Below are 18,045 nucleotides of genomic sequence, written 5' to 3'. Positions count from 1 at the left end.
ACAGTCACCATGGTGCACCTTACATTCCCAGGACCTGTTTATTTTATAGCACAGAGTTTGTACCTTTTGACCACCTTCACTCATTTCACCCACTCCCAAATCCCCACCTCTGGCAACTACCAATCTGCGTTCTATATCTATATACTGCTTATTCTACCAAGAAAACCCAATTACCTCAGGGCATGAATACAGTAGATACATCTTGGCATGTTCTTTCGATCATAGATGTCTGTAGTTTCTGGATAAAAAATCTAAGAAGAAATAAAAGAAGTAGTCAGGTATGCATCCATTTGGTTTCATTTAATCATTCACCAGCCATCAGTAATACAAGTAAAACTTTGGACAATTAGAAAAGATCGTCAGTGTTCCACAAATAACTTCATTAGGGTGAACAGACAATTCATCATAAGCAATGTAAGGAATCAACCTTACTAATGTAGGTTGGCTTGAAGCTCAACATTCAGAAAACGAAGATCATGGCATCTGGTCCCATCACTTCATGGGAAATAGATGGGGAAACAGTATCAGACTTTATTTTTTTGGGCTCCAAAATCACTGCAGATGCTGATTACAGCCATAAAATTAAAAGACGCTTACTCCTTGGAAGGAAAGTTATGACCAACCCAGATAGTTTATTAAAAAGCAGAGACATTACTTTGCCAACCAAGGTCCGTCTAGTCAAGGCTATGGTTCTTCCCGTGGTCATATATGGATGTGAGAGTTGGACTGTGAAGAAAGCTGAGCACCGAAGAATTGATGCTTTTGAACTGTGGTGCTGGAGTAGACTCTTAAGAGTCGTCCCTTGGACTTCAAGGAGATCCAGCCAGTCCATTCTAAAGGAGATCAGTCCTGGGTGTTCACTGGAAGGACGGATGCTAAAGCTAAAACTCCAATACTTTGGCCACCTCATGCGACGAGCTGACTCACTGGAAAAGACTCTGATGCTGGGAAGGATTGGGGGTGGGAGGAGAAGGGGACGACAGAGAATGAGATGGCTGGATGGCATCACCGACTCGATGGACGTGAGTTTGAGTGAACTCCGGGAGTTGGTGATGGACAGGGAGGCCTGGCGTGCTGTGATTCATGGGGTCACAAAGAGTCAGACACGACTGAGCTACTGAACTGAACTGAATGTAGGAATCAACCCTGAATATTCATTGGAAGGAATTCATTGGAAGCTGAAGCTCTAATACTTTGGCCACCTGACGCTAAGAGCTGACTCACTGGAAAAGACCCTGATGCTGAGGAACATTGAAGGCAAAAGGAGAAGGGGGCGGCAGCAGAGGATGAGAAGGTTGGAGAGCATCACTGACTCAATGGACATGAATTTGAGTGAACTCCAGGAGACAGTGAAAGACAGGGAAGCCTGGCATGCTGCAGTCCATGGGGTCGCAGAGTTAGACACAACTGAGTACCACCACCACCCCCACAATACCTATGGCTCCCAGTAAGAAAGAACTGTGCACCAAAAGAGAGATGGGATGTACCAGAAACATCTCTTTTGGTAATTTTTAAAACTTTATATGCTCATTTCCTAAGAGTAAAATGTCTTCCCCTGAACAGTGAAAATCATGGCCAAAGTCAATCATCCTTCCCCCAAAATATTACAGAATCCCTTTTAGAAAGTAATAGAAAAACAAGGTTGGTTAGATAGGACAGAGACAGATTATGAGGACTCTGACAGTCGGACCAGTTTGAATTTGATATGCAGGCCTCAGAGAAGTCCTAGCTTCGAAGCCAAAGCTAAAAATGGAGCCTCAGGAAGATATGACTTCAGACAAGACACAGAATACAGTGAATAGTGAAGAGATTGAAGCTGGAGAAACCAGGCTGGGAGGTTGTTTCAACAGATAAAACAGACATTGCAAACAACTGGAGAAGGCTTGGGGAAAAACTCTGTTTAGGAGTCCAAGGAAACTCCAAGGCTTTCAGCCTGGATGACTGGGAAAATGACGACACAGTACCATTTACACAAAGGAGAAGTTCACTTGGGAGAAAAGGTAGGTTTAGTTTTAGATACGAGAAAGTCCAAGAGATAGAAAGCTATCCACAGAGAAATGTCCAGTAGCCAATTGAAGACGCTGTGTGTATCGTAAAGCAAAGAGTCTTCAAAACAACTGAAACCGTAATGAGAGAATGTAGCTAAAACAGAACTGCATCTCAAGGAATGCCTAGTAGGATATAGAAGTTAGAAAAGCTGAAGAAGACGAGAGGACTTTTAGGCAGATTAAAAACAATTTTAAAAAGCAAAAACAATAATATGTTTCATGGAGGAGCTGGCCAACAGTACCAATTATAATAAAGAATCAAGTGGCTAAACATTGAAAAATTATCATATTAAGCCTCTGTAATTAGTCTGTATGTACCACATAAAGAGATTAGGAAAGACATCCCAATAAAACTATATATGTGTTGATATATGGCAGAAACCAACACAATATTGTAAATCAATCATCATCCAAAATAAAAATAAATAAATATTTTAAAAATACTATATAGGTATTGTCAATTATTGATCACACATTATATTATGGGCAAAAACACATTTTTTAGGCTAAGCATCTTTAGTCCACATTACTCAGAAATCTTCTGGACTTAAATCCTACAGAGCAAGGCTAATAGCCATGACTTCAGTCATGTCCGACTCTTTGCGACCCCATGGACTGTAGCCCACCTGGCTCCTCTGTCCATGGGAATTCTCCAGGCAAGAATACTGGAGTGGGTTGCCATTCCCTTCTCCAATTGTTCTGACAGCCTTTGGGGAATTCTGTTTGTCAAGATTGTGGTTCAGGACAATGCACTACTGTTAGTAAACAAAAAAGGTAATAAAATTAAATTATTAAAAAGGTTTTTGTAGTAAAAATACTATTAGCAAGAGCAATTATTAACAAAGCTCTTCATATCATTCAAAAAGGTTAAACTGTCATTGCCTATTGGGCGAACTATATAAAAAACAGGAACAGGAAGTTACAGGTGCGCAGAAAGGCCTAGTGGCTATAAGAACGTGAAGCATTGCATTTCCTGACATGTGTGGGGCTTAATTCTCAAATGTACCAGTGCAGGGAAGAGCTTCAGCACTTTGCTCTGAACAAAAGAGGACACAAGCTAGTCTTCAGCCAAGACGTAGCTCTGAGTTAAACTCAATTCAACAGGTATGTGTGCGACAGTGAGCTGAACACTCCGTGAAATGCTAAATGCTCATTTCCCAGTGGCTTCAGCCACCTTCTGATACTTTACATTTTTTCTGAATCTTTCTTTGGTTACAAAACTTTAGACTCCACAGGAAAGTATAAAGAGAATGAAAACCACCCCTTAACTCCATCACACAGAAATGAAAACTATTTCTGTCTGCGGGTTTTTCCCAAGAATACTCTATTTTTAGACAAAAATCATGACCTCATCTAAGCCAGAACACGAACTTGTATAATCTTAGCCTGATTTTATTTTTCACTTAACACATCACAGTTAGGTATACAGATTGACATCATCCTTTTTCAAGGGCAGCAGTAGTATCTGACAGGCTGTAACATGGTTAATACCCAGACTGAAGGAATGTGTGGTTTGCTATTGATTTTTTACATCATAAGCAATGCTGGAAAGCCTTACATAATATTTTTTTGTGCTTGTCTAATTTTTTTTCTTTTTTTTTTTGAACTGGTGGGGTGTGGGTGGGGATAAATTCCTAGAAGAATTCTTAAGTCAAAGGATGGTGGGCTGGGGGGAATAAAAGCTGTCCTTGCCTCTAACCGTGATACTACATCCTGGCCTCTCTGGCTATTCAAGGCAAGACTGGGTAACTAGTTGTATGATCACCACGCAGGACAGTGATTCTCTTGCTTTCTGTACATCGCCTGCTCTACCAGTCCCTGCTTCACCTATACCCTATTCATATGACTGACATTCCCTCTTAACTGTACAGCCTGATCAGCAAATGCTAGGGACTGTTCTAATCTTTAGACCAGAACAGCTCCACAATGCTGGTTTATCAAAGGGAAGACTTCTGCTCAAGAGGCCGAGAGGGACAAGCTCCCCTGCTGCTTTCCCTGGGCCAAAGTAAGTGGTAAACAACCCCTCCATCTGCACCACCAACAGCAAAGACTGCTGCCATGTTCTGCCTGCTGTCTGCGACCCACGGCAGGGTGTCACTCCAGAGCTTGCTGCAGACACGAAAGATCCCCTATCCAATAAACCAAGGATGTCTCTGTTGCTGTCCTTCAGTCTCAAAGCTGGGCAACTACAAGGCTTGCCAGCCTGTGAGGTGCAGCCCAACACCTGAGATAGCAATTTCACTAAGAGCAGCACTAAACAAACTCAGGAGCAAAAATGCTCAAAGATGCCTACTCCCATATCGAAAGTACAGCCATGGACTGTCCTGGTGGCGCAGCAGATAAGAATCTGTTTGCCAATGCACTGGACTCCGGTTTGACCTCTGGTCCAGGAAGATTCCACCTGTCATGGAGCAACTAAGCCCTTGTGCCACAACTACTGAGCCTGTGCTCTAGAGCCCAGGAGCTCCAACTACTGAGCCCACATGCCGCAACTATTGCAGCCCTAATGCCTAGAGCCTGTGCTCTGCAACAAGAGAAGCCACCACAGTGAGAAACCGCACACTGCAACTAGAGAGTAGCCCTTGCTCTCTGCAACTAGAGAAAGCTCGAGTGCAGCAATGAAGACTCAGCGCAGCCAAAAAAAAAGCTACAGCCATCATCCCAAACTCAAGATGTAAAAATTAAACGCATCACTTTTCTGCCATCAATTATACCTCAGTAAAGCTGTCATAAAAACAAACTACAGCCATCACCAAGACCAGATATAAGAAGTAAACATCATTATATGGCCTGCTGCTGCTGCTAAGTTGCTTCAGTCATGTCTGACTCTGTGCAACCCCATAGACAGCAGCCACCAGGCTCCGCTGTCCCTGGGATTCTCCAGGCAAGAACACTGGAGTGGGTTGCCATTTCCTTCTCCAACATTATATGAGCTACACAATTTGAAATATAAAATAAACCCTTCATACTCCCCACAGATTTAGTTATTCAAAAGCTGGAAAATGATGTTTCTAAAACATTTCCTTATGTTTCCTAAAGTCAGACCTGAATGCATCAATTCTGTGAACAAATAAAATCCACTGAATTGTGTACTTTAAAATGGTGAATTTCATGGCACGTGATTTTTTTTTTTCCTGGCTACACCCCAAGGCTTGTAGGATCTTCAGTTCAGTTCAGTCGCTCAGTCGTATCCGACTTTTTGCGACCCCATGAATCACAGCACGCCAGGCCTCCCTATCCATCACCAACTCCCGGAGTTCACTCAAACTCATGTCCATCGAGTCGGTGATGCCATCCAGCCATCTCATTCTCTGTCATCCCCTTCTCCTCCCACCCCCAATCCTTCCCAGCATTAGAGTCTTTTCCAGTGAGTCAACTCGTCACATGAGGTGGCCAAAGTACTGGAGTTTCAGCTTTAGCATCAGTCCTTCCAATGAACACCCAGGACTGATCTCCTTTAGAATGGACTGGCTGGATCTCCTTGAAGTCCAAGGGACTCTCAGGAGTCTTCTCCAGCACCAGAGTTCAAAAGCATCAATTCTTCGGTGCTCAGCTTTCTTCACAGTCCAACTCTCACATCCATACATGACCACTGGAAAAACCTTAGCCTTGACTAGACGGACCTTTGTTGACAAAGTAATGTCTTTGCTTTTTAATAAACTATCTGGGTTGGTCATAACTTTCCTTCCAAGGAGTAAGCGTCTTTTAATTTCATGGCTGCAATCAGCATCCGCAGTGATTTTTGAGCCCAAAAAAATAGTTCCCCAAAAAGGAATTGAACCTGAATGTCCTGAGTCCTAACCACTGGGCCACCAAGGAATTCCCTCATGGTATGAGAATTTTAACGTTTATAATTTGGTATAGTAAAAGTAAAGGACATCATAGGGAATTTCTCTAGGGTAAGGTGAAGCAGGGATGAGAAATATAAAAGAAAAGGAACAAAGCTAATTCCTAAAACAAACTGGAACGATCCTTTAGCATTTAAAAAAGAAAAAAAAATTACACACACATATATATATATAAAACACCAATTGAGGATAATTTTATATGTTGAATGAGAACTGTTATGCCAAAACAGCCAGAACTAAGAATATCACATAAATTACCTTAGGCAATCCAATCTCACCCATGGCATTCAACCACTGAATCACGTTATCAGTATGTCTGAAGTGAAGGCCAGTTGCCTAGAACAAATAAAAGACCATTAGGCACTGTTTGGCAAACTGAAGCAAATACTAAATAAAAACTCTCCTTGTAAAAGCTTCTCTGTGAGACTTCGCATGATCCCCTTAAACTTAAGGTCTATCTCTAGCATATGTTCACATTCTAACCCCTAGAAGCCAAACCCACATCTCAGCTCTTCTCAGTGAAGAACCATCTGGAGAATCTTCTGAGTATGGTGTGATCAACAGAACACGGTCTTTGGAATTCAATTATTCTGGATTCTGTTCCTTACATGGCTATCTATTGGTGACACTGGGCAAGTCACTTCACCCTTTTGAGTCTGAGTTTCCCTATCTTTCATGGAGAAGGAAATGGCAACCCACTCCAGTATTCTTGCCTGGGAAATCCCATGGATAAAGGAGCCTGGCGGGCTACAGTCCATAGAGTCATAAAGAGTTGGGCATGACTTAGTGACTGACACTGTTACTCATCTTTAATATCTACTTTATGTCTGTCAGAAAGATTAACTAGAAAATGTACATAAAACACTCAATGTGGTGTCTGGCAGGCAGAAGATACTCCCAAAATGAGGTTTTCTCATACTACACATATAAACTTCCCCCTCTAAACCTCTGCACCTGTTGCTTTTTAGGAAGGCTTACTCTCAAGACAGGTAGAGGAGTAGGCTAATTGCTTTCACTGCTGCTGCAGTCTCCAGGCCTCTCATGTCTATCTCTTCTGCACATTTTGTAGGCTCTGGAAAGAACTCAGAGGGTAGTTATCCTCAGAATAACTACTTAGTTAACACTCCACATATAAACCTTTGCTTTTTAAAAAATTTTTAAATGAGGTTAGCATATTCTTTCTTTATTTTTTGATTGCACTGTGCGGCATGTGGGATCTTAGTTCCCCAACCAGGGATTGAACCCACACCCCCTACAGTGGAAGCATGGAGTCTTAACTCCTGGATCAGCAGAGAAGTCCCAAGTCTTTGCTTTTTGATGAGGGAAAGTTTCTATTTGGGATGTTAATTTTGGCTTAAGATCTATACTTTCCTTGCTTTCCTTCTAATTTAAACGTAAAGCAAAGACCTCTCTTGGCTCTGTCTTCATCCTTAGCTCTCAGCTCTGACCCAGTTCTGACGGTTGACCCTTCACACATTTCCCTTGGTTTTGCAACCTTCCACTATCTTCAACACTCACCCTTTTCTAGATAAGAGCTCCTAGGAAAGCTCCCCACAGAAACTCTGTAGGCAATGGAATTTGGTCCTTGTCAAATCCCAACTTACTTAAGGTAGTCCTCTTTTTGAGGGTCCCAGGCCACAAGAATCAAACACTCAACTCAATTTCCTGAAATCAGATCACTTTCCTACTTATCTTAAACTTTAATATCACGGGGTGATTTTCTCCCCTCCAAAGTTGCTAATGCTTTTAATTTGTCAACAAATCTCAGAGTTTGATTAAAATTAAAGTAGTAACTTCCCTAGTTATTTCCTCTGCCTTCTAAGAAATAAAAAATTCATTAAGGACCATGAAAATTTCTCTATACAAATTACTCATTAGAATTGCACCAGGAATACATCAGCTCAAGTTCTTTTACTACTATATCTTGACTTTGCACTGAACTTTCTCCACTCTGCCAGGCATTTTATTTTGTTGGAACAAAGACATTTCCACATATTTCTCAGTAACTCTTTCATGGGATAAAGGATGCTAAACGTCTCTCTCTGATTTACGGAAACTGAAGCATCAAGCAGGGAAGGACTCACCTTGTATCTGGTCTGCTCTCGGTCATAGATCTTCTTCAGGGACACCACTTTAGGGGAGAAGAAGTTTCCCAGTTTGGCAAGGTAGACCCCATTCCTAAGTCCCTCTTCCAGTTCCGTAGTGGGAGGCAGATCTTCCCCAAGGCATGCTTCCATCCACCTGCACAGAAGGAGAGAGGACTTGAGAAAAGAGAGGGAAGGTCTGAATACTCTCCTTAGAGATCTCAAGCTTAATTTCCACTCTCCTTGGACAAGTTTATATCGAACATAGGCAACACTCTTTAAAGATTCAATTTCAGGGGCTTCCCTGGTGGCTAAGTGGTTAAAGAATCCACCTGCCAATGCAGGAGACACGGGTTTGATCCCTGATCTGGAAAGATTCCACATGACTCTGAGCAACTGAGCCTATGCCCCACAACTACTGAGCCTGTGCTCTAGAGCCCGGGAGCCGCAATTACTGAAGACCAAGCACCCTAGAGCCCATGTTCTGCAACAAGTCACTGCAATGAGAGAAACCCGTGCAGCAATTAGACAGTAGCCCCACCACTTGCTGCAACTAAGAAAAGCCTGTGCAGCAGTGAAGACCCAACACAGACAAAAACAAATAAATAAATAAAATTATTTTTTTAAAAAAAGATTAAGTTTCACACACATCCTTGTCCTGGCCCAGTCACATCTCAGAAGCTGGGAACTGAGGAAAATTCCTGAGCGTAAATGCCACCCTCTGCTCCGCCCTTCTTTCCTCTCCCGCGACAAGACGCCAGCTGGCTTCCAGGTCCTCACTGCCCACGAAGCTCAGCCCAGACCCTCTCCCTCACTCCTTCAGTTGCTCCTGAAGAATTCCTAAGAAGAATCTTTTGTAACTGAAGCCACCATCTCTCAGCTGCTCAGAAACTTAAATTTGTAGATGAAGTTCTCTTCTGGTTTGAGAATTCAGCATTGACAGTGAATTTCTAGGTTCAGATTTTAAAGTTGTTTGGGGGTTACCAAAACAGTCAATCATCTCACCTAAAATACTTTAGGAAACTCCAATGGAACCAGTAAAAATTAATTGTTTTTTTTTTTTTAAGAGGGGAGAGGAAGTTGGAAAGGAAAACTATACTGTCCACCTCAGATTCCTCTTATAAGATTTCAGGGAAGCCCAAGATAAAGCCCTAGTGGCTCAGAATCTGCCTGCAATGCAGGAGACCTGGGTTCAATCCCTAGGTCAGAAAGATCTCCTGGAGAAGGGAATGGCAACCCACTCTAGTATTCTTGTCTGGCAAATTCCATGGACAGAGGAGCCTGGTAGGCTACAGTCCACGGGCTCTCAGAGTCACTTGACAGAGCGACTAACACTTTCACTTTCAAGATAAAGCAAAATCTACTTACATACATTTTCTACCAATAGAAATGTAGGTAACTAAAATACCATTCAGGGCAATGGTTTTAAACTTTTGAGTCACAGAATCCTTGGAATATGTAAGGAAAGTTATAGACTTCCCCTCAAAAATGTACACATACCTAAGTTTATAATTTCAGAGATTTCATTGACTCATTATTGAAAACCCTTATTTAAAATTATGCTACTCAAACTGTACAAGGCTACTGTTATCCCCATGTTCTTCACCACACCAGGGCAGCAGGTGGGGTGGGAAGAGGACCACTATATGATGCCTGGTCTATTTCACTAGTGCTAAATATTTGAAAAGCCAAATGAAAAACACAAAAGAACAAAGATAGAACAGACTGAAGTAAAAATTAGATTTACTGATAAATGAGACAACAGAAAAATTAAGCATTTATAATGTCAATTGATATATAAAGTTTAAATTAAAAGATAAATAAAATTTCTTGTATTCCATCTTTTCAAACTTAGATTACCACTGAGACTCTTTAAAAAAATAATAAGGGAAAGCAACAGTGGCCCTGCTTTTCTCAAGTTCTACAAAATAGTTATGCAACCTCACTTTCAAGACTATTCTCTTTCTAATTCAGAGAGCACAACGTCTGACACTAAGTCAATACTCAAATAAATATTAGTTGGATAGATGAATGGGCAAGAGAATTTTCTGGTTATTTCCTATATCCAATGATATTGTGTTTTCTCTTCTGGCTTTTCTTTTACATAGTAGAATTGAAATGTCAGGAAGGGATAAAGAAGAAACAAATGAATTTTCCAAGAGAGTTGCCACAGTAATAGATACCAATTTGTAACAACTATAAAATCCAAATTACGCTTCTCCAACAGCCTAAAGACCAGGAGGGCAATGCGGGGAAGAACGTAGGTCCATGGTATGAAAAAGAGCTGTAGTCATCAGAAATAATCGTCCCTCCAATGTTTTACTGCTGAAAAGGATACAGCAAACAGCTCCTGGCAACCCCTGCTCTCAGGGGGCAGTCTAAATTGTGTTCTCATTAACAGGGACAAACCTGGAATAACTCGAAGCCAAACACAGTCCTTTACCACATAAGGGTGTGAAGAAAAAGTAATGTTTTCCTCTCAAAATGGAGAAGACTGTGGATAAACAGCACACTAGTTCTTTTGCCTTGCATCAGAGCCAGCGACCAGGGCTCTATAGGCTCTCCTCTCCTCTGAGACCACTAGAATACAATCACATTAAAAGGAGGGACCACAGCCACACCCCCTACAATCCTTCTCTGCCTCCTCTTGTCTGACTACTCGAAAACAGTCCCGACTGATGACAAGACTTGCAAGCTTTCTGGTGGAGCTGAATGCCCTACATATCCCACAACTGTCAGGCCAAAAGAAAAGTCACCTGTGACCTGGTCAAAAAAGATAAAGCAGAGAGCGGGAGCTAGAAGAAACAGGCGAAGCATATGAGTGTCTCTAAACAAGCCCCTATTTGCACTCCAGTTCCCTGCATGGCTCATCCTTCATTCTAAACTCTGCTCCACAGCAAAAGTATCATCTGGTTTGTTTATAAGCATAAAGTTAGTTAAATGAGGACCAAATTAGTTTGGAAACTTAAGAATATTAAGTGATGTGCTATACTACTATCATTTTTAATCATAGCAGCAGTTTGAGTTCTACTATAATTCTGAGGAGATACAACAAACCCACCTGTCCTCTCCAGCCCATTTGAGATTCCCCCTCTGCCACTAATTCAAAGAACCACAAAATGCGAGAGCAAGCAGCTGTTAGGACAAATCCCTTTGGGGTCTTCCCCCCAATATAACACACATCCATTATAGAAAACTACAAGACCTTTCTCATTATTTTATGAATATTTTCAATGTTATTATACATTCTCTGAACACCCTGAGTCACATTAAAATTCTACTAAGTGCTTAATCAATCACCTATGTTGGATATTTATAACATTTCTAAATGTTTTCAACTGTTAAAAAATTCTCCAAGGAACAACTTTGTACACAATATTCTTCTGTATTTATAATTAATTGCTTCAGAAAGATCTTAGAAGTGTGACTTCAAAACAAAAGACGTTATTGACCAAAAGCTCACCCAAAGGTTGTACCAATTTGCACAACCCTCTTGTTTTACAAATAAGAATTAAGGTCTACCCAAGGTTACCTGTTAGTTAGTGACAAAGGTGGGATAAGAGGACCCTGATTCCTAGTTTAGAATCCTTCTCACTAAACCACTATTGCTCTTACCACATCACCCCAGAAGCCTAACAGGGCTGAGCTCCACAGAGCTGTCTAAACAGGACAGAGTTGCAACTCTCCCACGCAGGAAAAAGACTGGTATCTCTGCACGTTTTGTCCACTTAATAGGGTTTTAAATATTTCAGCTTAACTGTAAGTCCACCAGTATTTCTCAGCTCAGACACAAAGCTTCCTTATAAAAGTTAAGCATTTAACTGCATCTAAGTTCAATTTAGAATAAACCTATGCATTGATACCTATCTTCTGCCAGACACAAAAAAATCAACTCAAAATGGGTTAAAGCCTCGAACACTGTAAATCTGAAACTGTAAAACCCCTTTAAGAAAACATAGAGGGTAAGCTCCTTGGCATCAGTCTTGGAGACAATTTTTTTGGAGGGTTTGACATCAAAAGCAAAAATAAACAAGGAGGATTATATAAAACTAAAAAGTTTCTGCACAGCAAAGGAAACCATCAACAAAATAAAAAGGCAACCTACAGAATGGAAGAAAGTATTTGCAAATCAATATCTGTTAAGGGGTTAATATCCAAAATATTTGAAGAACTAAACAACTCAACAGGAAAATTAAAAAAAACCAACAATCCAATTTTTAAATGGACAGAGGAACTGAATAGTTTTCCAAAGGCATACAAACAGCAAGTGAAAGGATGCTTAGCATCATTAAATCATCAGTTCAGTTCAGTCATTCAGTCGTGTTCGACTCTTTGTGACCCCATGAACCGCAGCATGCCAGGCCTCCCTGTCCATCACCAACTCCTGGAGTCCACCCAAATCCATGTCCATCAAGTCAGTGATGCCATCCAACCATCTCATCCTCTGTCATCCCCTTCTCCTCCTGTTCTCAATCTTTCCCAGCATCAGGGTCTTTTCCAGTGAGTCAGCTGTTCGCATCAGGTGGCAAAAGCTTCAACATCAGTCCTTCCAATGAACACCCAGGATTGATCTCCTTTAGAATGGACTGGCTGGATCTCCTTGCAGTCCAAGGGACTCTCAAGAGTCTTTTCCAACACCACAGTTCAAAAGCATCAATTCTTCAGTGCTCAGCTTTCTTTATAGTCCAACTCTCACATCCATACATGACCACTGGAAAAACCATAGCCTTGACTAGATGGACATTTGTTGGCAAAGTAATGTCTCTGCTTTTCAATATGCTGTCTAGGTTGGTCATAACTTTCCTTCCAAGGAGTAAGCGTCTTTTAATTTCATGGCTGCAATCACCATCTGCAGTGATTTTGGAGCCCCCCAAAATAAAGTCTGACACTGTTTCCACCGTTTCCCCATCTATCTGCCATGAAGTGATGGGACCAGATGCCACGATCAAAGTTTTCTGAATGCTGAGCTTTAAGCCAACTTTTTCACTCCTCTTTCACTTTCATAAACAGGCTCTTTAGTTCTTCACTTTCTGCCATAAGGGTGGTGTCATCTGCATATATGAGGTTATTGATATTTCTCCTGGCAATCTTGATTCCAGCTTGTGCTTCCTCCAGCCCAGTGTTTCTCATAATTACTCTGCATATAAGTTAAATAAGCAGGGTGACAATATACAGCCTTGATGTACTCCTTTTCCTATTTGGAACTGGTCTGCTGTTCCAAGTCCAGTTCTAACTGTTGCTTCCTGACCTGCATACAGGTTTCTCAAGAGGCAGGTCAGGTGGTCTGGTATTCCCATCTCTTTCAGAATGTTCCACAGTTTATTGTGATCCACACAGTCAAAGGCTTTGGCATAGTCAATGAAGCAGAAATAGATGTTTTTCTGGAACTCTCTTGCTTTTTCCATGATCCAGCGGATGTTGGCAATTTGATCTCTGGTTCCTCTGCCTTTTCTAAAAAGTTCACGGTTCACGTATTGCTGAAACCTGGCTTGGAGAATTCTGAGCATGACTTTACTAGCATGTGACATGAGTGCAACTGAGCATTCTTTGCCATTGCCTTTCTTTGGGATTGGAATGAAAACTGACCTTTTCCAGTCCTGTGGCCACTGCTGAGTTTTCCATATTTGCTGGCATATTGAGTGCAGCACTTTCACAGCATCATCTTTCAGGATTTGAAATAGCTCTACTGGAATTCCATCATGTCCACTAGCTTTGTTCATAGTGATGCTTCCTAAGGCCCACTTGACTTCATATTCCAGGATGTCTGGCTCTAGGTGAGTGATCACACCATCATGATTATCTGGGTTGTGAAGATCTTTTTTGTACAGTTCTTCTGTGTATTCTTGCCACCTCTTCTTAATATCTGCTGCTTCTGTTAGGTCCATACCATTTCTGTCCTTTATTGAGCCCATCTTTGCACAAAATGTTCCCTTGGTATCTCTAATTTTCTTGAGGAGATCTCTAGTCTTTCCCATTCTGTTGTTTTCCTCTATTTCTTTGTACTGATCACTGAGGAAGGCTTTCTTATCTCTCTCCTTGCTATTCTTTGGAACTCTGCATTCAAATGGGTATATCTTTCCTTTTCTCCTTTGCTTTTCACTTCCCATCTTTTCACAGCTATTTGTAAGGCCTCTTCAGTCAGCCATCTTGCTTTTTTGCATTTCTTTTTCTTGGGGATGGTCTTGATTCCTGTCTCCTGTACAATGTCACGAACTTCTATCCATAGTTCATCAGGCACTCTATCAGATCTAGTCCCTTAAATCTATTTCTCACTTCCACTGTATAGTCATAAGGGATTTGATTTAGGTCATAGCTGAATGGTCTAGTGGTTTTCTCCACTTTCTTAAATTTCAGTCTGAATTTGGCAATAAGGAGTTCATGATCCGAGCCACAGTCAGCTCCCAGTCTTGTTTTTGCTGACTGTATAGAGCTTATCCATCTTTGGCTGCAAAGAATATAATCAATCTGATTTCGGTGTCGACTATCTGGTGATGTCCACGTGTAGAGTCTTCTCTTGTGTTGTTGGAAGAGAGTGTTTGCTATGACCAGGGTGTTCTCTTGGCAGAACTCTATTAGCCTTTGCCCTGCTTCATTATGTACTCCAAGGCCAAATTTGCCTGTTACTCCAGATGTTTCTTGACTTCCTACTTTTGCATTCCAGTCCCCTGTAATGAAAAGGACATCTTTTTTGGGTGTTAGTTCTACAAGGTCTTGTAGGTCTTCATAGAACTGTTCAGCTTCTTTGGCGTTACTGGTCAGGGCAGAGACTTGAGTTATTACTGTTATACTGAATGGTTTGCCTTGGAAACGAACAGAGATCATTCTGTCGTTTTTGAGATTGCATCAAGTACTGCATTTTGGACTCTTTTGTTGACCATGATGGCTACTCCATTTCTTCTAAGGGATTCCTGCCCACAGTAGTAGATATAATGGTCATCTGAGTTAAATTCACCTATTCCAGTCCATCTTAGTTCACTGATTCCTAGAATGCCGATGTTAATTCTTATCATCTCCTGTTTGACCACTTCCAATTCGCCTTGATTCATGGACCTAACATTTCAGGTTCCTATGCAATATTGCTCTTTACAGCATCAAATCTTGCTTCTATCACCAGTCCCATTCACAACTGGGTGTTGTTTTTGCTTTGGCTTCATGCCTTCATTCTTTCTGGAGTTATTTCTCCACTGATCTCCAGTAGCATCTTGGGCACCTACTGACCTGGGGAGTTCATCTTTCAGTGTCCTATCTTATTGCCTTTTCATACTGCCCATGGGGTTCTCAAGGCAAGAATACTGAAGAGGTTTGCCATTCCCTTCTTCATTGGACCACATTCTGTCAGACCTCTCCACCATGACCCGTTCATCTTAGGTGGCCTCATATGGCATGGCTTAGTTTCATTGTGTTAGACAAGGCTGTGATTCCAATGCAGGGGACCACAGGTTCGATCTCTGGTTGGGGAACTAAGATCCCACAAGGTGCACAGTGTACCACCCAAAAAAAAAAAAAAAGGAATAATTTCAATAAGCTCAGACTCCTGCATCTTCCCATATGTAGAAAAGCACTAAATTTGTTAACTTGAGATGTCTGGGTGGTGGTGGTGGTGTTGATAGCAGTAATCTTATGATGTTCCAACTACCTAAGCATTTAGAGCTTTTCTTCCAAAAAACTCTCATTTTTTCCTGGTTCCTCCCTTACCTCTTTGAAACAGTCCTTCCGAGGTATCTGAGAGGCTTTCTCTCAGGTTTAAGTCAGCCGAATAGAACATAATTCTCAACTTTCAGATTACACTTTTTTTTCCCAGTCAACAGTGGGAATATGAATTGGTGTGGCCACTATGGCAGCAATATGGACGTTCCTCAAAAAATTAAGAACAGAACTGCCTTTTATCTAGCATTCCTACTGCCGGGTATACAGATGTCCCTGGGTAGTAAGGGTGGTTTCAGGACCCAAATCTTGGACTTGGATAAGACCCAAAATCCAAGGATGTTCAACTCCTGTATATAAAATGTTGTAGTATTTGCATACAACCTAAGCACACTCTCCCCATATACTTTAAATCATCTGTAGATTACTTATAATACCTGATATATTGCAAATGCTATGTAAATTATTGTAAATACAATGTAAATGCTATGTAAATAATTGTTGCCAAGCAGCAAATTCAAGTTTTGCTTTTGGGAACTTTCCAGAATTATTTTTTCCCTGGATATTTTCAATCCACAGTTGACTGAATCCATAGATGCTGAACCTGCGGATACAGAGGGATGACTGTATGTCCAAAGGAAATGAAGACAGGATATCGAAAATATATTTGCACTCTCACAAACATCACAACACTATTCACAACAGCCAAGATATGGAAACAACCCAAGGATCCATGAATGCATGAATGGATAAAGAGGTTATGATATATGTACTGTTTTTGCTTTTGGTTGCTTGTGTCTGACTCTTTGTGACCCCCATGGACTGCAGCACACCAGGCTTCCCTGTTCTTCACCATCTCCCAAAGTTCGCTCAAACTCATGTCCACTGAGTTGGTGATGCTATCCAACCATCTCGTCCTCAGTCATCCCCTTCTCCTCCTGCCTTCAATCTTTCCCAGCATCAGGTATGCATATACATACAAAGAAATATTATTCAGCCATGAAAATGAAGGAAACCCTGCCAATAGTGACAACATGCACAGACCTTGAGGGCAGTATGCTAAGTAAAATAAACCAAAGGGAAAAAAAAATACTGTATGGTATCAATCATATGTGGAATATAATAAAACAAATAAATAAAGTCAAACTTTTAGTGCTTGCCAGGAGGTAAGGCCTGGAGAAAATAGGGAGAGATTGGTAAAAGTATGCAAACTTACACCTGTAAGATGAACAGGGTTTGAGGATCTAACATAAAACACAGTGACTATACTTGATAACACTGTATTGTATAACTGAAAGAGAGCAGACTGTTAAACGTTCTCACCAAAAAAGAAAGAAAAAGATAAACGTGTGAGGTGATGGATATGTTAACTAGACATAGGAAATCCTTTCACAGTGTATACATCCATCACGTCACCACAATGTACTTGCTTTCAAAGTCCTACAATTTTATATGCTCAGTTCAGTTCAGTTCAGTTCAGTCGCTCAGTCGTGTCCAACTCTCCGCGACCCCATGAATCACAGCACGCCAGGCCTCCCTGTCCATCACCAACTCCCGGAGTACACTCAAACCCATGTCCACAGAGTCGGTGATGCCATCCAGCCATCTCATTCTCGGTCATCCCCTATATGCTACTTATACCTAAATAAAGTTGAAATCTAAAAAAATAAAATAAAATAAATCTGGGACTTCCTTGGCAGTCCAGCAGTTAAGACTACACATTTTCAACACGAGGGGCACAGGGTGGATTCCTGCTAGGAAACTATGATCCCACTCGCTGTGCAGTGAGGCAAAAAAAACCCAAAAACTAACTGAATGAATAAACAAATAAAATCTATGCACAAAAGAAAAGTCATTGGCCAACATAATTCTCATGTTACCAACTCTCATGCTGAAAACTGTCTTACTATTCACAGAATTTCACAGTTGGAAGGCTCATTAAAACCCTTCCAGTCTACCCTAACTCCTCCACTGCCCTCTCACCTCCCACTCCGCTCCCTCACTTTAACACTTGAATACTCCCAAAACATCTTGGTCAAATCATGCTGTAAACTGACTCTGTGGTGGCTCGGTGGTAAAGAATCCACCTGCAAGTTAGGAGGCACAAGAGAGGCAGGTTCAATCCCCGGGTTGGGAAGATCTCCTGGATTAGAAAATCCTACTCCAGTATTCTTCCCTGGGTAATCCCACGGATAAAGAAGCTTGCGGGATACAGTCCACGGGGTGGCAAAGAGTCAGACAGGATTGAGTGAGCTCAAGTATATGAGCATCCAGGCTGACCTCTGATCACTGATGCTGACATGGAATCACACATTCAAGTTATTAACCCATTTCATCTCAGGATTCTAGTAGTCAAAAAGCTTTTTATTAAGCCAGCATCAGCTCCCATGAGCACCCTAAGCTGCCTTATGGAGCAAGACA

General features: G+C 41.4%; 1 protein-coding gene across 2 annotated transcripts in view; it reads right to left on the bottom strand.

The window, feature by feature from the left end:
• Positions 1-18,045, bottom strand: part of IQGAP1 (IQ motif containing GTPase activating protein 1) — a 136,786-nt gene that overhangs the window by 59,781 nt on the left and 58,960 nt on the right. For both annotated transcript variants that reach the window (XM_088829607.1, XM_055417868.2), the window contains 3 exons: positions 7,981-8,137; positions 6,155-6,232; positions 175-251 (listed from right to left, as the gene is read on the bottom strand). In XM_088829607.1, coding sequence (XP_088685733.1) covers positions 175-251; positions 6,155-6,232; positions 7,981-8,137 — 312 coding nt within the window. The remainder of the gene's footprint in view (positions 1-174; positions 252-6,154; positions 6,233-7,980; positions 8,138-18,045) is intronic.

Source organism: Moschus berezovskii, chromosome 21 (assembly GCF_049115385.1).
Source record: "Moschus berezovskii isolate FMDL1 chromosome 21, NW_MosBer_1.0, whole genome shotgun sequence".
Lineage (NCBI taxonomy): Eukaryota > Metazoa > Chordata > Mammalia > Artiodactyla > Moschidae > Moschus > Moschus berezovskii.
The sequence above is the reverse complement of the archived record's forward strand: the minus strand, read 5'-3'. Positions and strand labels throughout refer to the sequence as shown.